Source organism: Tetrao urogallus, assembly GCF_951394365.1.
Source record: "Tetrao urogallus genome assembly, chromosome: 2".
NCBI lineage: Eukaryota > Metazoa > Chordata > Aves > Galliformes > Phasianidae > Tetrao > Tetrao urogallus.
In genome coordinates this window covers 82,127,677-82,155,383 of record NC_136814.1, presented here as the reverse complement: position 1 = coordinate 82,155,383, position 27,707 = coordinate 82,127,677, and the positions used below count along the sequence as shown (strand labels likewise).

The 27,707-nt window shown below is 36.2% G+C and overlaps 1 protein-coding gene across 1 annotated transcript in view; it reads left to right on the top strand.

The window, feature by feature from the left end:
• Positions 1–27,707, top strand: part of ADGRB3 (adhesion G protein-coupled receptor B3) — a gene marked incomplete at both ends in the record, with an annotated part of 445,134 nt that overhangs the window by 400,953 nt on the left and 16,474 nt on the right. The window contains 7 exons of the mRNA XM_079532449.1: positions 3,232–3,298; positions 5,498–5,583; positions 8,909–9,007; positions 9,364–9,535; positions 13,813–13,908; positions 15,284–15,323; positions 20,072–20,715. Coding sequence (XP_079388575.1) covers positions 3,232–3,298; positions 5,498–5,583; positions 8,909–9,007; positions 9,364–9,535; positions 13,813–13,908; positions 15,284–15,323; positions 20,072–20,715 — 1,204 coding nt within the window. The remainder of the gene's footprint in view (positions 1–3,231; positions 3,299–5,497; positions 5,584–8,908; positions 9,008–9,363; positions 9,536–13,812; positions 13,909–15,283; positions 15,324–20,071; positions 20,716–27,707) is intronic.

Here is a 27,707-nt window from a genome sequence, read left to right as displayed (position 1 = left end):
AAATAGAGTAGGTCTCTGTACACATACTGGCTTCTCTTTTTCTATCCAAAATGAGCTGACACAGTGCCATAGAACAAAAGCACAAGAGGAGGTGTACAGGGAACAAGTAGAATCATAATGCAACTCTTGTTTCACTTGCAAAAACATTTTCTTACCACTTGAGAACACAGCGGTAAAAAGAAAAGAATGTAAGGAATGGAATCCTATCAGCATATGGGACAGCATATCACCACTTTAGAAGGCAATAAAGAATTATGTCCTGTAACTGTTAGGCTATGTGAAAGCAGAGCACCTGTGCTATTTTCAAAAGCACTTTTGAACTGCTTGTGGATTTTTGGCCCATTTGGCTACATTCAGGTAAACATATGCGACTATCAGAAGTGCATCCAGTTGCAAAGTTTTCCTAATTTTTAAGATGCTATTTTTGGAAAACAAAAACAAAAACAAAACAAAAACAAAAACAAAAACAAAACAAAATTTCCAAATAGAGAAAAATTAAGTGAAATTAAAGTGGTTGATTCCAGTCCCCCACGTGGAAAGTTTGACTAGAAGGGAGGCCCAAAGTTCTTCGAAACAGATCCCAGATTCATAGTATGGTGTGGCCGAAGAGATTGGCTTGAATTGTTCATACTTGACCAAACTCCATGATAATAGTATCTGATTTCTGTCTTTTTCATTCAGCCATAATTATTGGACAGTTGCATTACTGTAAGTTCAAAGCCACATGTGAAAACTTTATTTCACACAGACTGTTGTAATGATGCAAATACAGGAACTGAAGGAATACCGCAAAAATAATTTGAAAAAGAAAAAAACACAGTAACAAGCTTTTAGCTGTTTGAAAATATTAGTGTAAAACTTGGATATTTTTTCCAACTATTTCTGTGGATTTCATAAATATTTCCACTACCTCTCCTCAAATGATGAGAGCTATGAAAGTACAACTACTGTAAGTCACAGTTAGTAAACCTGTGAGACCCGCTGATGTATACATAGAGTGAGATAGATATATTAATCAGTGCTCCAGATAACTTTCAGGAATTTGTTATATCAGCAAAATTTAAAATTCTTCTATAGTTATATGATCCTAAGAGAAGGATCCATTCTCCCAGAGAGCATCAAACACTACAAAATGTACAAAATGTGCAGGACACAGGAGCAAGTCTATAGATGCTTCATCACTCAGCAGAATTTTATGACCATGCAACAGGGCCCCATAAAACCACTAGTAGATGCTCTTATACTAATCAATTTATATGGCTTTCAGCATGTGAAGAGCAGGGAGAAAGAAGACAGAATTGGAGAACACAATAAAAACAACTATGAAGCTTTGGGGAAACAAAAATAAAGCTATTAGATCAAAGAAAAAGAGAAGAATGAAAAATGCTAAAAGAGTCGGCAGCAATTGCCTTTTAGTATAAGAAAGAACATGAAAGTCTGTCTTCAAAATTCTTCTGTGGAAAAAGTTGGGGAAAGTGCATTTCAGAGACTTTGATTGGCAGATATTGAAAACTTTGTAAAAAGTCACGTTAGATTGTTGAAAATCCTAATTGCTGAAAATTCAGACTGTAAAAGAAAAGAATACAACCTTTTCTAGCCTTCTTTTCTAAATGGAAATCACTCTTCTGAACAGTCTTTTTCACTGAGGGTATAAGGAAGAATTCTCTCCTTGTCTTGAAGACTTGTGTGACTAAAACATTTTCTTCTGTATTAAAAGAAACCACTGACATTTTATTCAGCACAGGTAATTGAAATTATAAGTCAAAATAAGTCAACAGTTTTCATGGATTGATGTTTCTATTTACTAATAATTCTTAACATTTAAATTATAGGTTTTAGTTATTTACAGCAGTCCTTTTCACTAATATTGGTAAGGAAACACAGTGAACATCCATTCTCAGCAGGTCGTGTTCTCAGTCTTTCATAACAAATAACGTAAGGCTTTTGAAAAGAAAAGAAATTAAAATTGCATTACATTTTGAAAGCATTTTTCTTAGACTTTACAAAAATTACAAAAAATGTTAATTGTTTTCTTTTTTGGGGGGTGGGGGAATATAGACTAGCTTGGTGTTTATTACCTTTTCGACAGTGAATGAGATATAAATTATTTATATCAGTTTATTTTTCCAGTATTTAGCACCTCGATGCAGTTGGATTCATGAGGCAGATTTCACATCTTCACTGCAACAGGGAACAGTTTTATTCTTTGCAGTTGAAATTCCAGCCGTAACAGACTATTACGATGATTTGCATTTACTTTATGTTGTTTTCAAAAGCACAAAAAGAGCACTGGAAATTAAATAAAATATGTATGGTTCTGATGTGAATGTTTCTGAATGTGAGATCCAAGTTAATTGTTTGAATGCATATATTTGAATTTTCTTATATGTAGGTGTGATCACACATTCAAATAAACATGCAATTCTTTGAATATGTAATCACTGAGAAAATAGCACAGCTGCATTTACTTCAGTGCGTGAAGCTCCTGATCTTTTGCAGATATGTAAAGCTTTACATCATGGTGCATCAAATATTTAGAATTTGAATCTGTAAGCGCTCTGTGTTTGGAAATCTGATGGTTTTCAGTGAAAGCTCTGATGCACTGTGATAAAGTCTGCAAGATGAATAGCTCACCAGAAAACACAGTTTTCATATGCTTTAAAATATGCATTTAAATTGTTTGCAAAATATTCCAGAGAATATACAGCAGTTAAACCCATATATAATGAATTTTCTTTAACAGGAATGTTGTCTGTATGATCTAGTCTTAATAGCAATTCCTAAATGACTTAAGTGAGAATATATAGAAACGCAGTTTTAATCAAGTTCTGTGTTATTGGTATTTGACCATTCATTGTTTTAAGTATTCATGCATCAGATGTTATATAGATAGGCAAGTCCTGTTCATTTAACTCATCACACATGGTTAGAGAATATTTGGCAAGGTTTAACAAATTTATTTTACATAATGTTCATAATAGATTTCAAAATATGTAAAATTTGCATTTAAACTTTTGAAACATTAGCAACTGGTAATGGAAATCACTTTTCAACTGTCTACACCATCATACCAACTAAGTAATTTAATTATCTTCTCTGTGTCTCTATCTCTATGTATTGATTGAGCATAAAACAGAACAAGCATATGCTGTAGCAATTATTAATGCTTTCTTGTCAGACTGTTATACTTATTTTTAATTTGTGTTAGTTCTTCTCTAATGTTTTTTCTAGCTGTTGGCTGTCTCTCGAAGGAGGGCTACTTTACGCTTTCGTTGGACCTGCAGCTGCTGTTGTCTTGGTAAACATTAATATCATTTCCAGTATATTCATGTGAAATGGTGGAATATACTCTTTAAATGGCTTAGCCATTCCATAGAATTCAATTTTGCTGTGAATATTGAGCTCAGCTTGTCACTTCGTGTATTTTGAATGCATGATTCACTTAATTGTATCACATTGTTATACCCGTTTTAACTTCATGTTTACACAGTAAGCTGTGAAAGAATAATGTACTGATTGGTGGCACAGTAAACTTGTTACAGGCATCACTCAGTTATTATCAGTAGCATCTACATAATTGTCACTGCCTTGTGAAGTTCAGTGACAGTCTTGATAGAGTGCTGCTTGGCAGTATAACGCTGTGCCAGCAAAAGCAGCAGGAGGAGTGGAACCAGCCAGTGAGTTCTCCATGGCTACTGCTTTTCAAGGCAAAGAAAAAATCATCATAACTGGGAAATGTTACTCATTTGCGTATTAATATTCCACATCTCTGGAAATGCATTTAGCTGTAGGATTCACTTTGTCTAATTGTAGACATCTGCAATGTAGATTTCTGCATCTATGCTGATGATTCCAGATGTATATCACTGTCAGTGGAGAAAAATATGGATTTTTAAGGCTCAAATAGTCAGAAGTTTATAGGATTTCAAGAATTGAATTGAGAATAAGAAGAATTGCACCCTACATGTGTCACTGGCTATCGGTTGTCTGCTCTGCAATCAGTATAAATTTTACTCAATAATTTGTTCTTCTGGGAAGGAGATTACAGATTTTGTATCTAATTCTTCTTCTCCTTGCACCAATTTTATACTAGGATGGCTCAATCAACACCAGTTACGTCTGATTTTCACTTTCGAAAGAGAATCAGTCTTAGTAATCATCAAAGATAAGGCCATTTAGCCACAAAGATTATCCTGAAATGGATGTTTACTACTTCCGTAGTTTGTCTCATCATTGTCTGGAGTCCAGCCAGGATCCTTTTGTACAACTCAGAGTCCCACACCATGATTGAGGAGCCAAGGATGTTTACAAAAAGCTGGGCATAATTTTCTCATGGAACTGTATGTTCTCTTTGTAATTGGCAAGCTTTGTTCAGAGATGTTTGAAGTTCACAGTCACAGTTTGCCCTGCCATTAGCTCATGGCTGTGCAAGGAGCTGTTCTAATGCAGCCTCTTAAGCCTAAGTGTGGGAAGCAAAAGAATTGTATAGCATCAGCTGGAAAATGTAAATGCCAAAAATAAAGTGACAATAAGAAAAACTGAAAAAAAGTTGTTAGGACAGACTGGCAACAATTAGGGATTTTGGCAGAGGTCTTGGAAAATTTGTTTGAGAGGAAAAAAGCATCACATTTCTATAATCAGACAAACAAAGATCATTTTTTTAAAACATTGAATACTTGATACTACCTTCTCATGGCGCTATGCAAGATAGATTCATTGAATTCTGATCAATATTACAAATGGATAATAACAGTCATTAAGTTGTCCATTAAATGTCATTAGTATGTTCATCAAGTGCCAAAGTCTGACTGCCAAAGCATTTGGAAATTTTTTTAGGTTAAATCCTCAAGTAATGTATGAGGGCACAGTACTGTGTATTTTAATGGGGATAAAGAGATTTACCTAAGGCATTCATATACCCCACACATTCCATTCCTCCTCCCCCCCCAAAAAAAAGGATCAGACTACAAGGCTCATGACTGGCATTTTAGTGAAGGACAGAGACAGTGATGTGCAAGAGTATATGGAAAACCACAGGCTGGTTCTACGTAATTGAGGACATCCACGTGGACATTAAGAGCTTGAAAAGAAAGATGGCTACTGTCATTTGTGTGCACTGACCAGGTCTGCCCTGGTCTATTCAAATGCAATGCTGTGTGATTTTCCTGGAATAGAAAATACAATTGCAATTATGTTTGGGAAGTATTAAAGCTATATTACTTGAGTTTCTGGCCAGCAGATGTGTATAAATTTAAGATTCAAAAATAAGCCTCTTGCAGCAGGCCTATATATGACCCTCCTGAGAATATGCACTTCTGGAGTATTTGGGGATGGTCACATCATTCCTGATGACATACTCAGAAGTGTAACAAGGGGCACATTGCAGTCTTGAAAGAGCCATTTACTCATGTAACAGGATAATTTTTTTCTTTCAGAAAATGATCCACTGTTTTCTTGGTTTTTGTTTTTGTTTTTGTTTTTGTTTTCTGTTTGACAGGTCAACATGGTGATTGGCATTTTGGTATTTAATAAACTTGTTTCCAGAGATGGGATCCTAGATAAAAAGCTCAAACACAGAGCGGGGTAAGAAACAGTCGTGGGGTTATTTTAATAAAAGTGGGGTTGTTTGTTAAAGCATATTCAAATTGTAGCAATGACTTCCAATACAGATATTCCCCAAAAATGCATTTGATTGTTCTTTGAACATTTATACCGTTGTAGTAGCGTGTCTAATAGGTTCCATTCATCTCCAAAGCTGTAGTTGCATTATTTTGAAGGAATGCAACTAAATAAGCTAAACATAATAAAACACAGGTACAGCAGTATTAAGAATGAAGATTAAACAAATCTGAGCAGATTTCACAAGACTGTCATACACTGAAACTTGTTGCAGTTCAGAAAATAGTTTCATGAATAATGTTTACTGAAGGAACTGATTATTTTTCTGTCTGGCTGCCAACTTTAATTACTGTGGTGGGAAATGTTACTCATTTGTGTAAACTGTTATAAAATACACATTACAGCAACACAGTTCTTACTGAGGTCAGTGCTATTCTGCCAGTCTTGAATCTGTGAAGAATGAGCATTCTGACATCTACGACAATACCTACTATAAATTAATGCATCAGAATTTAAAAAAAAAAAAAAAAAAAAAAGAATAAGTAAATGCAAATTCTGGATTAATTACTTTATTTGCATTTACGTTCAAATTGTCTCAGTTATGATGAGAAAAAAATTGGTGGTATCAAAAAACAGTGAATGACAATGAAGCTTTCATTCTATGCTGTTTTATTACAAATTATTAACTTCTTACCCCTACTTTTGTCTACACTGCTGCATTGATATCCCTAAATTTGTAATAACTTTAATGAAAACTAAAGCATTATAACAGTAGCACTAACTTATTATTCAGCAAATCACATTCATATCTGATCTAATTCCAATGATTTCAAGAGCTGGATCAGCTGTAAGTTTTGCATTGTACATTTTCTAAAGATGTCTAAGCTTAAATTTAACTGAATTCTTTTTTTCAGCTACTCAACTGTAGGCTATATAAATCCATTTGCCTATGGTCTACTTCATGATGAAACAAGTAACTTGTTTTCTAATGGTGAAAAACTTAGTGAATAGCTATTTTATTTTAAAGTAAATAGATAAAGAACTAGAAATTGTTGTCAGAAGCAAGCTTTTCTGAGTAAGTATGAAGATGCTCTAATCAAGAAACAATCAGGGATCTCCTAGAAAGAATCCATCAGAGAGCAACAAAGATGATGAGGGGCCTGGAACAATTTTTGTAAGAGGAAAAGCTGAGACACCTGGGGCTGTTCAGCCTAGAGAAGACTGACAGAAATAATTAAGACTTGTTTTTAATAATAATAACAATAATAATAATAATTTAATAATAATTCAATTAAGAAATATCTAAAGTGTGGGAGGCAACTGCACGAGGACTCTTTTCAGTAGTGTGTAGTGATAGGACTAGGAGAAATAACCTTCCAGTTTCTACTGGAGCACTAGATTTTCCACACAAATATATGGGAGAACTTTTTGGTGAAGTTGACAGAGCACTGGAACAGGCTGTCCAGGGAATTTGTGGAGATATTCAAGACCAGTCTGGATGCCAACCTTTGTGACTTCCTGTGGAGAATCTGCTTTAGCAGGGGGGTTGCACTTGATTCAATCTGTAGTGGTCCCTTCCAATAACTGCAATTCTATTATTCTGTGAGATGGTGGTTTGGTAACACCATCGCTTGCTACTAGCTGGTGGGTGAAGTCTTGAGTCATTCTTTGGGACACGAGCTTCTGCAGCACATGGCTTCTGGTAGAAAGGGCTTTGCTACTCATTTTTTTCAAATATCTTTTGTTCAGGAGGGCAACTTTTTTCTTTATGGCGCATATTGGACTCAACACTTTTCAAATGTTCAGCTGTGGAAATCATTTATGTAGGATTTGTAGCAGTGAATCAAGTAGAATATACTGACTCATTTTCTCATTTTAATAAGCACAGGGTGAATATACAAGTGAAAGAAGAATACAATATGTTGTCTTGATGGATCTCAATCATTCCTCTGTCATAGAATATGTGTAAAACCAGACAGAAAGATTGTGTTAATATATATATCAAGCTCTATTATTATTTACAAGGTCCAGAACAGATCTATAAAAAAATCTATCATTTCTAAAGAGGTGGTAGTCTAAAACAGTGAAGTATTATGTAACAAAAACAGAGTACTTTCCAAAACTTAGCTTAAACTTACCCATGGCATATTTCTAGCTTGTTCATCAACACAGATTTTTAATTGGTGCAAATTTATGTAGAGACAGAGTTCATTTCAGTCTCCACAATCAACTTTCACGTGGTCATGGCTCTGCATTTTTATAGATAATTTTTATAGAAAATCTTCATTTGGTTTATCAAAATTGAAGTTAATGAAGATCAGTGTTTGAAGTCATGTGAATCTTGAGTTTGGCTATAAAAAGGCATTCATTCAGTTGAAATAATTTGGAAAGAACCTGAAGTCTTACTTTTTTTTCATCATGATCACATTTTCCAGCTCAGAATATCTTTCCTGTCATGTCTTAGTTATGATTATTCCTGGTTCTGACAGCAGACAAAGAAGGAATAGCAAAAGTATTTATTTAGTCAACTCAGGAAGTTGTGTATGTTCTGTATCTAGAAAAAATATTAAATTCCATGGTTTTGCCCTTTAATTCTTCTGACAGGTGCTGAGATACAATTATCTGTACAAAACACTTTGAGCTTAATGCTTGTGTACTGTGTTTTATTAATATACAAAACAGCTCACCCTTTTTTCAGTACCAACCAATATTTATTTCATCAGATCCATACATTTCAAGCCCTGTATTCAGACCATCATTCAGCATGACTAAAGTAACTCCAGATGTTAGCGGGCCATTCAAATCTAACTAAACAGTATGCCCATGTTGGTTTGATGCTTGAATACGTATTGTGGATTTCTTTCCCTGTTAATGATCTGTAATAGTGTGTACTTCATACTCCTTATTTGTATCTTATACTCTTTCTCAAGTAACAACAGTTGTAACAGGTCTGAATAGAGGGATTTCACTTTGTATGTCAATCCTAGCACGTGCTTATGTTTACTTCATTGTACTGAGCAGATTTGATCACAAGATATTTGGGGCCTTTTTTAGATTAAATGGAAGAAATAGAGTCTGCATGAAGTGAAGCCCCATGGCATTAATATTTAAAGCTAATAATAATGTAAAGTGCAGCATAGAGTTCTGCAACAACATAGAGCATTCATCCTGAATAAGTCTACTTATTTTTCTGCATGACATCATATTTAAAAGCTAAATTTCAGTAGCAACGTTTTTTGGTGACAATTCAATATTTTGTTCTTTTTGTGGGTGTTCTGTTTGTTTGCAGTCAGATGAGTGAGCCTCATAGCGGTTTGACGCTCAAATGTGCCAAGTGTGGAGTAGTTTCAACAACAGCTTTGTCAGCCACCACCGCCAGTAATGCCATGTTAGTCCTGATCATTTACATCTTATTGTTACAAATTTTATACAGTGCATGTGAGACAATAGTTTGATGATGACAACTGTGTTTGCTAACACTGTATAGAGTGCTGTATAGAGTGATGAGCACATTTAAATACTTTTTAACAACAAAAAAAAACTTGCAACTGTGTTTATTAACTGAATACAGGATGTTCTTTAGAACATAAAGTACCAACACTGTTACATACTTGTCTGTGATTTTCAAGTTTACTAGATATAGTGCCATCTTTAAATAAGTTTTATTTTAAAAGTGAATATTTATTTTTTCAATTTTCTATTTTAATCATTTTACAGTGCTGCTTTTCTCTTTTTTCTCAATAGGGCATCCCTTTGGAGCTCCTGTGTGGTGTTACCACTTCTGGCCTTGACTTGGATGTCTGCAGTTCTGGCTATGACAGACAAAAGATCAATATTATTTCAGATACTTTTTGCAGTATTTGATTCATTACAAGGCTTTGTTATTGTCATGGTCCATTGTATTCTCCGAAGGGAGGTGAGGAATGGCTTCCCAGTTTTCTAATGGACTGTGTTCCTGTTAATCTCTGAACTGTTCTTTAAAGTTATGTTAAGCTTCCTCAGCAGAAATAAATTTCATAGAAAGATTAAAGCGTTTTCTGATGAGATGAAGAGGAACAAGTGAAAGAGAGAGTGGGAAGGATCAGTTAATTCCAAATACAGACTGTCAGGTTCAGTACAAATCTGTACCCACTCGATTAAAAATGGCTTTCAGTCAATCCCAAATTCAGTTTATTTCCAAGTGTTAAGCTTTTCCAATATCATGAATATAGGGAAATGCTAACAGAAATGTCTTTTTCTTAAAGAACAAAAGCTATAGATTTTTACAATCTCTGACACAAATTCAAATGCAAAATTATTTCTGCACCTACTGTCCCTGAAAGAGGAGTTATGGAGATGACAGGTTGGTATAGAGAGCTATCCTTTCATCTTCTACATGTTCTGGTGATAATGTTTTCAGATGCAGTCAGAGAGAGAGAACATTTAGGGAAGAGCAAGGAAAAGTTAGTATCTCTGTCCTGCCCTTTGCAGCTAAAATCTAACATCAGAGCAACTGCATAAATTCTCTTTAACCTGACTGGTGACAACTTCATTAACAATCTAACCTACTAACCAGCCCAACACTTTTACTGAAAAAAGTTTTCCAGATCTATGGAAGTAGGAGAATCTACCAAAAATCTGTTGAATGGAGCTGCACTGGAGAGAGGTAGCCCTGTTCCACCAGCATATCTTTTTACAGAGTTCATGTCCACTGAGACACTATTTTCTACAGCATTTTTCCATTCCTATGTAGAGAACACGATGCTCTAAAAGCCCCTACTTTTGATAGATTGCCCCTTATCAGAAAAGAAGATGGAGTTTTCTTTTCAATCATGACAAGTTAGATAGAAGTGAAGATATAGAAACAACTTCTCCACATTTAAAAATAGATTAGCTGAAATCAAAATGTTGATAGTAGTGGAAGACAAAGAAGCCTACACTGTACTGGTGTTTGAACTCTGTTTTGTATAAAACATTGCATCTTCTCTAGTCCTCTAGGTTGAAAGTGTAGATTAGGCAAAATATCTGAGTAGCTAATTAAATTTAAATTTTCTTATGTGAAAAGAAAATAATTAAACAGTTCTTCAAGAAGAGGAAAGAAGTAAGATTTACTACAATTGAAATTTTTTTTACAAAGATGAGTATAGTCTGCACTTTTTTGGACCACTTTGCAGCAGCAAAGACACATTTGTTAGTTTCAAGAAGTTCCTACACAGAAGGAGACATAATTTGTGTTTCATTCTGACTCTAGCAACCCTTGCTTTCTAGTCTAGTTCTAGAGACACTTTGTTGAGTCCTTGTGGAAGCCAAGATAGGACATCGTGCACAGTGTGCAATGCAGTCTTTGCACTTCACAGGGTATCTCCCGAGATAAAAGAGTAGTCTGTTACTTTCTGTTGTCTGCAAAAGATTTTTGCTCTGCCAGTGCATGTCAGAGAATCTCTGCCAACATATTTGTCATTCTTGATGACAGCTACAAAGCTATCTCAGTTATAGCCTATAGGATTGATCTAATATTTATAGCGTACCAGCACAGGCAAAACAGTAATTCTGACTGTCAGGAAAAAAAATGTGAAGCAGAATAAATCACCATAAAATTCAAACAAAGAAGAAGACAGCTCTGTTTTATTGTGCCCTTATTATTGTTGTACTACAAAAAGACAAAGACTATTAAAGCTATATAGATAAAACCCTCTTATTTCCCTTTAGTCATACAGATATAAACATAAATGATAGAAATGTTTTTTACTTTCAGTAGTATACTATATCAGTGATCTTATGTGACAAGGGCTGCACTGAGGAGCTAGGGGGTTGACTAAGACATACAACTAGAAGAGAATTGCATGATGTGCTGTGTCTACTTCTGACCTACATCAATTCAAGATCTTTTGGAAAGACATTAAATCTTTCTATACTTCATTTCTGTAACTCCTAAGATAAATGTTATACTTATTAAGCACAAGGCCTCTTATAAATCAGTTGCAAAGTAGGAAAGAAAAATGCAAATTAAGACTCAGGTATTATTGCTTTAAATCTCCTTCATAGTCCAGAGAGCCTGTTTTTTTGTTTGTTTGTTTTTCTCTTCTTGCTGTTTGAATATCTAATTGAGCATTGGAAGAGGATGAGGTATATGTCACAGAACAAAGATTGACAGGAAAGAGGAGTGTTGAAGCTTCTTCTCCATCAAAGCAAAATATTTTGTCTGACCTGCTTGAACATGGGAATGTCTAAGGCTAATTTCAATCATACTGCATAACTCCTGTTCCTTCTGGTGATGGGAATAACCCACATATGTTTTCTCCTTTAGCTGTGCCTTACTGACTGCAGCACGTTTAGATTAAATGCATCATTGGCATCTAAAGCCTATATTTCCATATTGCAGAAAAAAAAAAAGAAAAAAAAAATGAGTAGAAAGAGAGTAAGTTATGAAAGCTTAGGGTTACTGTTGCTAAGGAAACTACTTCCATGGTATCTGCACGTTCATCACATTTGTCTCTCCTGCTCTACCTCGCTCTAAGAAAATATTGTAATTTTATGTTAGAAGGCATGGGGGAAGCAAGATTATGCCTCAAAGAAAGAAGTGAAGACAGCACAATCTTAACCAATGCTAGCAACAAATTTGAACGAGACATTCAGAACAAGCCAGTATTTAGGTAGCTCAACTTTCTATTTCAGACTTGTGTGAGGCCACGTGAAAGTTGCAACATATGTCAATATGATGAATGCAGTGATATTTTATATTCTGTTGACATGTTCAAATCATATGCTGCTTGCCCTTCAGAAATACTGTAAGAAAAATGCACATGTAAGAGAATCCTAGTGTCAGGATTCACTACTAGAAAGTAGGGAAACTAGGGCAGGAGATTTTCGTGAACTCTGGAGCTATCTGAACCAGGGAAGCTACATGAACACCAGTCCCAAAAACAAAGAGGATCACTGCATAAGCTGACAGGTCACATAGTATGTTCTGAAGGAGTCAATTATCATGAGATTTGAGATGAGATTCAGCATGCTTTAGAAGATAAGATTTTTGGGTTTTTGTCCAACCACTGCGCCAGTGCTTATCCAAGAGCATGGATTCTGGAGTGTGACTTGACTTGATATAGTGAGAGAAGATCTGGATTAAATTTGCAATAATTGCAAGATGACAAATTGAATTAATGTCAAACATATGCAAAACCACAGTAAGTGTAGTGCCTAAAATCAGAATCCAAGTCACAATACAGGCCCGACACACTCTACATTACCACACATGGGAAGTCTTGGTGTTTTTAAATCAGTCCAAAACAGAACCTTGCTTTATTCTTCTTTCTAGTCTGTATTAGTCTTTCTTCATCTGTGTCAGTTACTGTAGAGAACACTTACTCATTTAAGGGTTAAGTACTTTAAAATAATGCTACCTAATAACAAAAATAAATCTTTTCTTCTTTGATTCATTTTTTCCTTTTTATGAAAGCTTATAAACAGTTTGCAGTAGAATACAGTGCACTAAAAGGGGATGTCTTTTCATCAGCAACAATTATTGAATTATCCTCTTCTGCTATTCACAAAATATCCATGAGTAGGATTTGATTTTCTACCATTTAATTATTCTGAATTAGACATCAAGCAAATTCTACAGATAATAAATGAAATGTAGATTTTTCTAGACATTCCTTTCAGAGTATTTCTGTATTCAAAGAATAAGTGATACTAGTTTGTCTTGACTGGAAGTCACCCAAGAAAGTTCCTGTTTTCCAAGTTACATCTTGCCAACTGTTTGCTAACATGGATACTTGTATTTATGAAATCAAAATTCAAGTATTCATATTTAGATTTTATTACTGTCTTGGAATACATCTGAGGATATGTAAGGAAATGGAACAAAATTGGTTTTGCATTCAAAAAAGTATTCTCTGTATACTTTTAAACTGTTGATAAAAATATTCCTTCCGTTCCCAAAGTTGTTTTGCTGTCCCTATTGTGTTATGTGTGAGAATTCAGCAAAATATATTTGCTTTCAACTGCCAGAAAACAGGAACTGCATTTTTTTTTAAACGTGTCTCTTTGCTGAATCACATATTTCTAACAAAAGTATTGCATAATAATATTTTCTTAGACATGCACTCTGCTCAAAACAAAAAAGTATTCTCTGTGAAAAGATATTTCCTCAAATGTGCTTGTGCAGAGTACATGTTGTTTCACAGGAATCAGTATAAGTTATTGTTTTCACAGGTTCAAGATGCATTCAGATGTCGACTAAGAAATTGCCAGGATCCAATCAATGCAGATTCTTCAAGTTCTTTTCCTAATGGACATGCTCAAATCATGGTTAGCTTTTATTTTTATCATTGATTACTAAATTAGTTTTCTTAGCCAAAAGAAAAGAACTTGCATTACTGTACATGGGATGCACACACAGCTGGAATTTTAACACCATCTTTAAGCATTAGTCAGTTTAGGTCGTTACCTCCTTGCTTAAACCTCTTAACTAGTTTTAAATTGCTGGTGTGATCATTCTGCTGAGCACAATGCATCAGTATCCTCCACCACTTTTCATGATGACATAAGATTTTTACGTATAAGAAGGAAAAAAATAATCTAATGACATACAATGATTTTTTTCTCCCACTGGTGTAAAGAGCACTGATGCATCTGGGAGTCTTCCCTTCACAAATTCTTGAGAAATGTTCTTCTCAAAATTAATTCAAACAAGGAGGAAGTGCTAGAGATCCCTAAAGGGAAATCTGTCTAGTGACTTGGATTATCAAGATAGTGAATGGATTATTATGACAACTTGGATTTACTGATATTGTTATTTAGTATGTTATATATCTGCCCTTTCATTTTCAATGACTGCCTTTGATTGTAATGGATGGAGATAGGATCATGCTCTAAAACGTGCATTCAGTTACCCTTAAAAAAGTAGTGAATTAAATAAGAATTTTTCCTTTGGACTTCAAAAGCAAGAAGGAGGTCAGTTTTGTTAGTTTGTTAATTATTATTTAATAAATCTTCATGGAAATTTTAAAAATTTTCCAAAATTACCTGAAATCTATACCAGGATAAATAGTTTTGGTTAGCTGGAAAAATTGTGTTCAGATTTTCAACTGTTACTGATTGTTTGTACTACTTACAATATAATTTCACTCATGGAAATAAATTATGTTTGTTTTCAAGGAATACAAAGTTTACTTTATTGCATTAGTAGCCAGGATGGGCATAATGCTGTATAACAAATAAACACTCCATAATAAATTAATGAAGTTTCAGACAGGGTGGACTAATTGGATTACAGTTATTCACAGTAATTTGCATTGCAGACTGTTTTCTTTTTTTCTGTTTATAACATAACTATGAAAAGCTTCCTTAGAGATGATCCTTCCAAGAGATGTAGTTACTCTTCCATATTTATTTTAAAAATATACTGTATAATTTTATTAAAGCTATATACTCTACCTCCACCTATTTTATTTTATTTTTTCTGGTCAGGCAAGCATACTTTGAAAACCACCCAGTTATACTTTAGGAAACTTTGTAAAGCTCTGCTGTTGTAAAACAATACACTTCACCTTCTCAGCAACAAGAAACCACTTTTAACAGACTATGACTCTGTAAGTAGGACGTTTTGGAAGCGCTAGTGGGCAAAAAGGTATTGTGGTTTTGTTTTCAATTAATAACTGTTGTTCATTGTTTCTTGTTGCAGACTGATTTTGAAAAGGATGTGGACATTGCTTGTCGGTCAGGTAAGAAAATTGAAAGAGTATTTAGCTAACAAAAATGATTATTTTACTAGTTCCTTCTGAAGTAGACATAAAATACCATGTGTTAACTGTTTCCAACATAGATTTACAAATGTTAATAAAAAGAATTAATGGCACTATATGAATATATAACCTATGTATAAGTTAATTAATATATAACCTGTGTATATGAGGGATGCATGGGTAAGTGTTAGTTTTAAAAAGGCTGTTTTTTAGGGCTCTAAGTGAGTCCAACAGTAGTTTAAGGAACAGGATGTCAGGAAAATAAAATAGGATTCTACTTTCTTTATTAGACATTTCGGTAGTGTGTTTTTCAACTTGTCAACTTTGCCTGTCTCTACATATAAAAAATAATACATTTTAAGCAATTTCTTTTTTATTATTTCCTTTTTCCAACCTTTCTTAAGTAAAGCACAGTGAAAAACAATCCTCCAAATGCTATAGAAATTTTTAGTTCTTGGAGATTATCCCAAAAGGGAGTTTTTCCTAAGGAGGTAAGTTTACCTAGACAACCTTATTTTCAGTGAAGAGAGAAAAAGAGAGAGGGTGACTTCTCTGCAGAGTGAGTCAGGGCAGGAGATGCAGGACTTAGCTGTCCTGTGTCACCCACCTAAAGTCTGTCTTTGCTGTCTGTATGGCAAGGCAAGAGGGTTGATCTCATTAAGGTGGAGTTTCAGTTTCCATTCACACAGCTTTAAAAAACTGCCAGCTCTTTCAGCTCTTTTTATTTCAATACAATAATTGTTCACTGTATACATTAGATTTAATATGCACATGTATTTTGAAGAGACTGGATAATCCACTGTAACACAAATGCATGTCTGTTACCATCTAATGCAGAGAAAAATCCAGCTTTAATCTACATTGCTCCCACTTCTTACCTTTTTCCACCGTAGCTCTGCTGTGCAGCCAGCCTCAGGGAAACAGATTTTGAATAAATCTGTGAACTGGTTTCACTAGTTAAAAAATTAAGTTCACTTCCTTTTAATGAAAAATTAATAGGTCACTGCTTGAAGTGTCTGGCTGGGAACAATGCAGCAGCCATGCTGCACTGAAGAAAATGGATTGGGATGACAGGGTGTGTGAGTTGTAAATTGTCACAGAATCAGATATGTGTACTGTTGTTTACAGGCAAATTGTTCCTTACATAATTGAAAAATCTGCACCAGTTCTTTGTGAGGTAGGAGTGGGTTGCTTTATGAGCTGCTTGCTTTGGAACATGGCAATGAACTGTCAAGCACTGTAGGATCTGGGTCATTAGAGCCCTCAGGCTACCAAAAGTGATGTGAATGTAACACCTGAGATACTTCTAGTCATCTTACTGTCTCAGCCCATGAGACAGATTTTATTGCACAAGCTGGTATTGATCTGAGTTAAAATACTATTTTAAATCAGGACAAGTAAATACTTGCACCCAATTGGAACGAGCTCAGTAACTGGATACTTCTAAAATTTTTCATTCTTACTACCTAAACTTTTTCTTTCATTACAAATCTTGAACTCTAAATGTGTATTTAATTGTAAGACAAATGATTGTGATGAATACTGTGCTTTTGAATGAATCATTTATTGCTACTGAAAATTTTGTATTTTGTTCTGGAATTAATAACATTCAGATGTAAAACTTACTGTAAGAAAAACTGTTGGATGTTGCTATTTTTACCATGCTTTTTCCATGAAGGATTACACCAAAAGTGGGTTATGAATGGTTTATAACATATGTTTATTTGGGAAGAAATTCTTTACTGTGAAGGTGGTGAGACACTGGGACAGGTTGCCCAGCAAGTTTGTGGATGTTCCCTCCCTAGGAGCATCCACAGAATCACAGAATGTCCAGGGTTGGAAGGGACCTCAAGGATCATGAATCTTCAACCCCCGTGCCACAGGCAGAGCCACCAACCTCCCAATTTAATACTAGACCAGGCTGCCCAGGGCCCCATCCAACCTGGCCTTCAACATCTCCAGGGATGGGGAATCCACAACCTCTCTGGGCAGCCTGTTCCAGCACCTCACCACTCTCTCTGTAAAGAATTTCCCCTTGACATCCAACCTAAATCTCCCCTCCCTCAATTTCAAACCATTTCCCCTTGTCCTGCAGTTGTCAACCCTTTCAAAGAGTTGACTCCCCTCCTGTTTGTAGGCTCCCTTTAGGTACCAAAAGGCTGCAATGAGGTCACCCCGCAGCCTTCTTTTCTCCAGGCTGAACGAGCCCAGCTCCCTCAGCCTGTCTATGTAGCAGAGGTGCTCCAGTCCCCTGATCACCTCTGTGGCTCTCCTCTGAACCCTCTCCAACAGATCTCTGTCTTTCTTGTACTGGGGGCTCCACACTTGGACGCAGTACTCCAGATGGGACCTCACAAGAGCAGAGTAGAAGGGGACAATCAGGGAATCCCTGTCCCTGCTGGCCACCCCTCTTCTGACGGAGCTCAGGATACCATTTGCTTTCCGAGTTGCAAGAGCGCACTGCTGGCTCATGTTAAGCTTTTCAGCTATCAAGACCCTCAGGTCCTTCTCCACAGGGCTGCTCTCAAGGACCGCTCCTTCCAGTCTGAATGGATGCCTGGGATTCCTCTGGACTAAGTGCAAAACTCTGCACTTTGCTGTGTTGAACTTCAGCAGGTTCACCCAAGCCCACCTTTCTAGCATGTTGAGGTCCCTCTGAATGGCATCCCTTCCTTCCGCCATGTCAACCACACCACTCAGCTTGGTGCCATCAGCAAACTTGCTGAGGGTGCACTCGATTCCGTCATCGATGTTATTGATAAAGATGTTAAAGAACACCAGTTCCAAAACAGACCGCTGGGGGACACTACTCATTACAGGCCTTGACCTGGACATAGAACCCTTGATGACATAGAACCCTCTGTCTGCAGCCTATCCATCGAGTGGTCCACCCATCAAATCCACATCCCTCCAATTTGGAGATAAGTATGTGGTGGGGGACCATGTCAAAAGCCTTGCTCAAGTCCAGGTAAATGACATCAATTGCTTTTCCCTTGTCCACCAATGCCATCACTCCATCATAGAAGGTCACCAGATTGGGTAAGCATGACCTTCCTCTGGTGAAGCCATGATGGCTGTCTCAGATCACACACTCATTCCTCACGTGATCAAGCATGTCATTCAGGAGGAGCTGTTCCATGATCTTCCCAGGCACAGAGGTGAGACTCACTGGCCTGTAGTTCCCCAGGTCCTCCTTGCTCCCTTTCTCGTAAATGGCAGTGACGTGACCCTTCCTCCAGTCATCTGCGACCTCACCTGACAGCCACAACTAATAATAGCTACTAATAATAGAGAGCGGCTCTGCAACCACCTCAGCCAGCTCCTTCAGAACCCTGGGATGCACGCCATCCGGCCCCATAGACTTTTACACATTCAGTCTCACGAGGCAGTCACAGAGTTTCTCTGCCCTCACAGTGGGGGGAGATTTACCACCCCAGTCCCCACCTAGAGGTTTAGGGATGCAGGGCTCAAGGATGTGAGAAATACCGGAATTGTGGCCGGCAGTGAAGACCGAGGCAAAGAACTCATTCAGTACCTCAGCCTTCTTTTCATCCGTTGAAGCAAGTTCTCCTTTCACATTTACCAAAGGAGGTACACTTGCTTTGGCCTTTCTCTTCTGGCCAATGTACCTGTAGAATGTCTTCCTATTTTTTTCATGTCCCTCAGCAAGTTCAGTTCTGCCTGTGCCTTGGCCTTCCTGATCCCACGTCTGCAAGTCCGGACGGCACCCCTGTATTCTTCCCAGTTGACACATCCTTGTTTCCAGAGCTTGTACACACCTTTCTTTGCCCTCAGCATGTCAAGCAGGTCCTTGCCAAGCCATGCCGGTTTCCTACCTCCTCTGCCTGCCTTCTTATTCAGAGGGACAGGGAGCTGTTGTGCTCTCAGGAAGGCATCCTTGAAGAATAGCCAGCTCTCCTCAACATCTTTGTTTTTAGAGAGAACATCCCAGGAGATCTTGGCCAACAATCCAGTCCATTCAAGGCCAGGCTGGATGGGGCTTTGAGCAACCTGGTCTAGTGGGTGGTGTTCCTGCCTATAGCAGGGGATTGGAACTAGATGATCTTAAAAGTCACTTCCAAACCAAACCATTCAATGATTCTATGATTCTATGATTCTATTTGTAACCTTTTCAGATGTGGCAAATTATGTCTTTCTGATAGCAATGGATTTTCTTCCTAATGCAGTTAATTTTTTCCCACTTTTATTTTAAAAATCATAGAACAGAGAAAAGCATTAGGAAAAAAAAATCAGTGAAAAAGAACATTTAGGAGCTCAGGAATACATGTCCACAGTTATAATCTTACAATAGATCATTATGACATATTGACAAAATTATTCTGCCTTACAGTCTATTTGACATTTTCCAAGAGGTTATGTGGAGTTAATAATGGCAATACAGAAATCATAGTTTTGTTTTTTTTTAAAAAAAAAAAACCCTTAATTTAGTTCCACATGGAAAACTTGCTTAAGCTGCAAATCACCTAAGATATACGCAAGGAATCGGGAAGAAACAAAGGGATGGTTTTCTTTTATTTAAATGATTGAGGCTCAGAGTATATATCAGTTCATAAAAACCCTTTCTAAGGCAGTTTTTATAAAATAAAATTTATAATATACAAAAAAGTAAGAAGATGCAATGCTAAAGGACATTATATAATGCTACAAGCAGTAGTGTTTGACAGACATGGTTTCATGGTGTAAGAAGTCTGTTCTCTGACCCACAGTTCTGCATAAAGACATCGGACCTTGCAGAGCAGCTACTATAACAGGAACTCTTTCTAGAATTTCACTAAACGATGAAGAAGAAGAAAAGGGACCAAACCCTGAAGGAATGAGCTATTCTACCTTGCCTGGAAACATCATCTCGAAAGTCATCATCCAGCAACCAGCAGGTCTTCACATGCCTATGAGTATGAGTGAACTGGCAAATCAATGCTTGAAAAAAGACAACAGTGAGTTGCGGAGGACTGTGTATTTATGCACTGATGATAATTTGCGAGGTGCAGATATGGACATAGTCCATCCTCAAGAACGGATGATAGAAAGCGACTACATCGTCATGCCCAGAAGCTCAGTAAATACCCAGCCATCACTGAAAGATGAGAGCAAAATCAATATAGGCATGGATACACTGCCTCATGAAAGGCTATTGCACTACAAAGTTAATCCAGAATTCAATATGAATCCTTCTGTAATGGACCAATTTAATATCAATTTAGACCAGCATCTTCCCACCCAAGAACATATGCAGAGTTTGCCATTTGAGCCCCGCACAGCAGTAAAGAATTTCATTGCCTCAGAGCTGGATGACAATGCGGGATTATCAAGAAGTGAAACTGGATCCACAATATCAATGAGCTCTCTAGAGGTCAGTCACACAATCAAATTGTATATTCTGTTGTTCTAGTCATAAGGTAAGACAAAATATTGTGGTTTATTTCTAAGGGGTCTAAGCTAAGGCTTTAATTCAGACTAAATTATTGTTTGGAATAATGTGTTGCTGTACGTATTTCTCTTGCTATCATAAGTGTTCATATCTAGAAAACAAGATTAAAGTTTCAGAGCCAGTCTGTATGAATCTGTACAATTCTGGAGATTTAGCATTCTACACAACTGCTAAGGATTTCATGACCTACCAGGTGAATACTGCATTGCTACGAGAATAAGGCTCCTGGAATATATAAATGACAACCTGCAAGCACATGTAATTCAAAATATTTGCCATTTTACCAGTGAAAATCGTATCTCACTCAGATATGGTAGGTCTGATTCTGCTTTCATTAGTGTAAGTATTGGATTCTTCCATCCATTAGTTCACTATTTAGAGATTTACATTATATGTGTATTTGAATGGTCGCATGTGCAGATGACGTGCAGTAAGTAGAGGGAGACTTCTTGCAGTGTATCCCAGATGCCACTCAGATTGTAAAAATGAACTGAAAAGCCTTTACCGAAAGAGGTTGCAGTCATTACTACCATCTTTCTGCAGAACTTAAAGTACAGAAGTAACTGAAGAATTAAGTGTCAGATATTGTAATTCCTGCTGAGTCTTTACTTGTGTAAAACCATCAGTGAAGTGTTGACTTCACACATGGTCCCCTTTGAGAATTTTAAGTCTGTTTCACCAGCAGTTCAAATGTTGTGAAATAGAGCATTTGGTAGGTATGAAAAAGACAAATGAGAAAAATGTGATATTTACTCACTGTCAGAATTTAAAAAAAAAAAAAAAAAAAAAAAAAAAAAAAAAAAAAGCTACTGTATATGCAGACTTTAAGCCATTAACTACTATTTTATGACATTTGGAGCTATCTGTGCAGGAAAGCAAAGATTTTACCTGAATTTTTAAATGTTAGACATAAATCTGTACCCTGGACTTCACAGAATAGGAGATGCCTGTAGATATTTCTTTGAAAATGGAGTTTAATGTGCTTATCAACTGCAGAATTTGGGCAGAAGATCAGAACTTAGTTTCTTTTCAAGAAATGCCTTTGCAAGCATTGACTATGAAATGTTTCCCATGTTGTTTTTATTGTCAGTGTGCTATCATAAGTTTTTGCAAGACATAATATAACTGAAAACAAATAATTGCAAAATGAAATACGGAGCTTTTCAAGTAAGCAAATTGTCCACTTTTTATTTGCTCTTTTGAAGTGTATGAGTTTGTATAGTTTTGAGACAAATTTTTGAAAGAATTTCTAAAAAATTACTTCAGTACTTCCCCATTCAGTGTATTGACAGGCTCTTTCAAGGCAAGGCATAATTAATGTTACTACTCTCAGTTCAGCTGTATTACTTAATAGATCTTACATGGTGCAAAAGAGTTCTGCAATTTAATGCAACATACAAACAGAATAGCTAAAGCCATCTTCCAGTAGTATCACCTTCTCCATATCTACAAGACCCACTTTCCAGTACCTTTAGTCAGATACAGAAGCTCATAAACAACCTGGTTAAGATTAGACATATGGGCGAGATGCCAAGGGAAAGATTTTAATTCCTTGAGAAGATACACATATCTGGCACTGTATTGTCCTCCCCACCTGTGGTCAAAAGTGCTCTTTTCTGATGGTTCTTTCTTTCTATTGGTGATAAAGGCAACCTAAGACGTTGCTTTTTTAGAGTTAATTTTTAGACTGTATTTGTATCATATCTTAATCTTCCTTCTAAGATGTGGCATAGATAGCAAATCTCTTAATGCTTTCTGCATGATCTCTCCACTATGTGTCATTAGTAATTTCCCAGAGCTTTCTCTTGAATTACCATACAACTATTCTTTTTATCATGTAGTTATATAGAGCAGCTACCACTTACTATGTCAGTAAAATGCCCATAGGCAACTGTGACCTGTGCTAACATAATTCTTCACTTTTTTTTCTTTTTAATTTAAAGTCAGTAATTACTAAAAATATAACAATGACAGTAGTTTATGCAGTGGTTACAGAAAGTATTTATCATCTTACCAGAATGGCTTAAGATGTAGTTTGACCCATTTCCAGCCAAGAGCCAGCCCAGTATCTGATTTCAGCAATGTAATTATGAATTCACAAATACCCCAAAACTCAGAAGTACTGTAGACATAACTATTTGCAACTGGAGACTGTGTAAAATGAAGTGTATGGAAGTCCCATCACTTTATGGCAGGTACTAGTCTTTATGGCTATAAAACTAAGCCAGCAGAATTAGAGGACAATTTGGAAAACATAAGCCCTAAGAATTTTCAAATCATAAAATCAAATTATTTATTTTAAATTTCATGTCCATTTTAGCGCTGAAACACTGAAGTATTATGCTGCAATGAGTTAACAATACATTTGCAATGTTTAGATTTTTTTTCTTTTTTAATTTGGCTTTTTTAATGCATTTATGCTTGTGAGTTTGTGAAGCCAATCATTTTCTGTATTTCACATATCCCAAGAGATGATGAGCCCTTAGAATAATGTGTGTTTATTCAAGAAATTTAAAACCGTATAAACAACCAAAAAATCAAAATTATTGAATGCAAAAGCTGAAATGTAAGGTCTGCATTTGTTCTCTTTTATTTAGATTTTATGTTCATTATGATCATTGGAAATGGATGTTTTGAAACAGACCTACAGTAGGAGCGCTACAATGTAATGTTTTGACTTTTAACTCTGCAGGATAGATCCATCATGCCTACTATGCATCTAAATGTAGGCATTTTCCTTCTGATCTGCAATGGAGCTTTCCACATCAGTCTCCTCTTTAGTGTCAGTAGAGACAACAGACGCTTCTAGGCCACTTTTAGACATCTGTTCCAGGATGAAGTAAATTGCATGCCCTCAGTGCAGCTTTCTGTCTAGGGATTCCACAGAGAGGACAAAATTAGTTGGTCAGACATAAACATCAAAAAGGTTCTGTTCTAAATTTAGTTAGATTAATCCTACAGTATGTCACAAACTTTCTCTTGGTTTTTACATTTACATACTGTTTTTCAAAAGATAATGCTTAATTAAGAACAACCAAATGTTATATTATATACGGAAAAATTTCAACTCTTAAGAGATTGTTGGGGAATGCTATAGTATTTGCATAAATACATTGCCCAGGTAAATATAAACTTAAGGATATGCAGATTCCTAGTGAGCAAGTCAGTGTTTTTTTATTTTATTTGGTATGTACCCAACAGTACTCATGCAATTACAGGCACAGGCAGGCATGTTGGTACATCACTGATTTTCTGAGCAGGAGTAATTGAACATCTGGTTAATCTCCTGCACAAACCTTATATGCATGGATTAAAATTGGCTTTGCTACCTTGGCATCAAAGTGGCTTGTAGTGTGCTCCTTCAGTTCAAAGTGTTTTCATTTTAATGAAGAAAGCACTCTCAATGCACTCTTTTGGAATGCTTTTTGTTTTGAAATTGTATACTCAGTGCTGTATCATTAAAATGAAATGAAGTTGTACAATCCCAGCCACTGGAATGCAAGAAAAGGATAGAAGCTTTAAATGCAGAGGAAGAAGTTGATTTGTGCAACATACCTCCAGGAAAAGTAGTTCTTTTCCTATTATGGAAAAAAAAGCAAGAGGAATTAGGTCACCTGCTGCCTGACTATGTGAGGAGACTTGTATTGGTAGGTTTGTGGGACAGGAATTACGGGTTCTTTCTAGAAAATGTTAATGTAGGGTCACTTTATGGCCAAATGGAAAATTCCTGAAAGAAAACAAAGAGCTATTATCAAAAGAAGGGTTTGTGAAGATAGATAATAGAAGCATTTATTAAATAGAAGAAAAGAGCATCAACTTCATAAGAGCAGAAAGGAAATAGCTTCACAAATTATGAGTGGATTTTTCTTCCCAATTTCATGTTTTCCTTGCTAGTTTTTCTGTCTTGGTTTCTGCTAGGAGATCTTTACTTGTGGAAAAACATCAATCCCCTGAATAGAACGTGTGACCAAAGTAATTCTTCTTTACTCACTCATAACGGCTCTTAATACATTCAAAGAAAGTCATCTCCAGAGCCTTTTGACTAAATCACTGATATGGGACTTTAGGAAGCAAATACAGAAATAAAAGAAAATGAAAAGATACATTAAGGGTAGTGAGTGCAAAAAATATATATAGAAGTAATGATAGAGAGAAGAGAAAGAAAGACATGGTCCCCCTCCCGACCCCCCCCCGACCCCCCCCCCCCCCAAAAAAAAAAAGAAAAGAGAGAGAAAAGCAGACAGAAATGAAGAGTCAAGTTAAAAAACAAAAACAAACAAACAAAACCAAAACAAAACAAAAAGCAACAGGTTTTTTTTGTGAGGGAAGAAGAAATACACAGAAAAAAAGCAGTCGATCTTGTCAATAAAGTGCTAGAGCGGAATAAAAGCAAAATATTGTGAAGTCATTTTGATTTATGATATGAAAAGTGAAAAAGAAATGAAGTGAATTAAAAAAGAGAGAGAACAAAAATAGAGAGACAAGCACTACAGGAACTTCCCCTTTATCATGTTTCCACATTGCATTTGTTTTCAGGCTTTCTCTATCTCAGATTTATCTTCCTTCCATTCCTCATTTCTTTCTTCAGTAAGCTGTGAAGACAGCTCTTGCAACTTTGTGACTCTCAGTGAAATGAATTCTAGACCTATAACAGACCACTCTTTCTTTAGGTTGAAGGACAAGGTTTCAAATTCCTCTGACTTCAGACATTGTTGCATCATATTCTTGCACTGTTGGACAAGAATGGGGGTAGAATCAAACAGAGGTGATTTTAGTAACTGAAGATGTAGAGATCAGAAATTTTAATCAGCGTTACAGACTGCATTGCCTATTTCATATTTTGTATTACAGATAGCTATCTTAACTACAAATTATCCTTAGGAAACATATTGTCAATTGCTTGTCCATTAAATAAATGCTAGACTTGCTCCAGTGACATTCAGAAACAAAAAAACAACTATTTTTGCTCTACTGAGTAAATACATATGTCAATTATCCTATAAAAATGGAGCAGAAAACCAGAAAAAAAATGCTGGAAGTTTTAATACAGGATCTCTGAAGAAATGTTTGTGCTATGCTGAAATTTGCTTGTAGATTTTCTCAACTTAAAACCTGCACATCAAAGAGCTCATCTACTTTTTTCTTTTATGTCTAGCTCATATTGTAAACTAATAGCCAATGTAATCTTCTTTTCAGAAACTAAGCTTTTTTGCTTCAGTTAAATACACACAAAGGATATTTTAAATCAAAACTCACATTCCACTTCAATATCTCTAAGGGCCAAAAGAGATTCTCCTTTAATTTTGTTCAGGGAAAAAATCTTCCCCAGGCTAAGATCTTGTATGTCAAACCTAATCTCAGAATGAATTATAAACTGCTGATAATAAGGCTTTATATTAATGGAAGCATGGTTATAACCCGCCCTATAATATTCTATCTCTGGTTTCAATTATACTTTGCACAACATAATATATTTTGAGGAGTATCTCATGTAATTAATCAGGTAGTGGTGTAATGCAGACTAGAGTAAGGAGAAAACCAGGCATTTGCCATTTTACAGAGATGGAGAGGGATTTTATTAGTCTGTTAGAGAGAGCAGCTCCTTCCTGGTGCCAGCATATTAGTGCATGCTGCTGTATGGAAATTATTCTTCACTGTTCTATTTTTGTCCCCCGGTGAGCAGAGTTTAAAGTTGCTATGGAATTACACAGAAAAGCTGTACATGATTAGCACAAAGTAAAATCGATTTTAAATAAATTACAACTGCAGACCTCTTTTTACAGAATTTCACTTTGGTCTTGGCATGAAAGGTTTGGTAGTTTGGGGTTTTTTTTTCTTTTTTTTTCTGTAATGTGTATTTTATCAATCAGGATCAAAGAGCTGTAGAAATTAGAAATGGAAAAGATCTTGCCGGGTTATCTCCTTTATCAGTGCAAGAACATTTTCTACAGCATATTTGTGTAATGCACAGTCCAATTTCACTTTCGAGACTTTTCAAGACAGTGAATGTTTCCCAGCTGTTTATTTCAGCAGATCATTTCACAGTCATATAAAATGTCTTTATTCCTAGTAATATCTTTAAAATTTCCTCTCTTTTTTTTTCTGAATTACAAATTTTCTTATTTTTCTCATACTGGGTTTGTTTAACAGTATTTATATCCTTCTAAGGTTTCTTACAAAGTTTCCGTGTTTGCTTTTTCCAGAGGCAATGTTTAAATCAGCTGTATGACTCTTTTATCCTTTTCTCTTGATCCAGTGTTTTTAACCCTCTAAAATGACATTTTGCTGCTCTCTGAATTTTTTTTTCCCAGCTTGTAGGCATGATGGACACAGTGGGCACAAACTGGAGCACAAGAGGTTCTGTCTAAATACCAGGAAGCATTTCTGTGCTGTGTGGATGATGGAGCACTGGCACAGGCTGCTCAGAGAGGCTGTGGTGTCTCCTTCTTGGAGATCTTCAAAAGCCTCCTGGATGTGGTCCTGGCCCCCCCTGCTGTGGGTGTCCCTGCTGGAGCAGGGGTTGGGCTAAGTGGACACAGAGATCTCTGTCAACTCCTACCACTCTGTGGTTATGGGGTGATTTTGCTTCTGAGAATTCGGAGCATTAATGCAGATTTCTCAGTGGGGCTGTTCAGAAAAGGCTGTACACATCCCCGCCCATTTAAATGAAGACCTTAGTGGTTCTTTGTAGCTTTTTTTTGGAACTCAGCATGAATATCCAGTTCACTTCTTACCCATGAATTTCAGCCTTTTCAAAATTATCTCAGATAATTCCCTTGCTGCTGAATAATTGCATGTAGCTTCAGCTTTTTAGGCAGTCCCTTTACTAGCTACCCTTTTCAGTTCTCTGGTGTTAAAGTATTTAGGTTTGGAAAATAAATGACTGAGTAGAAAATGGGGAACAATTATTTATA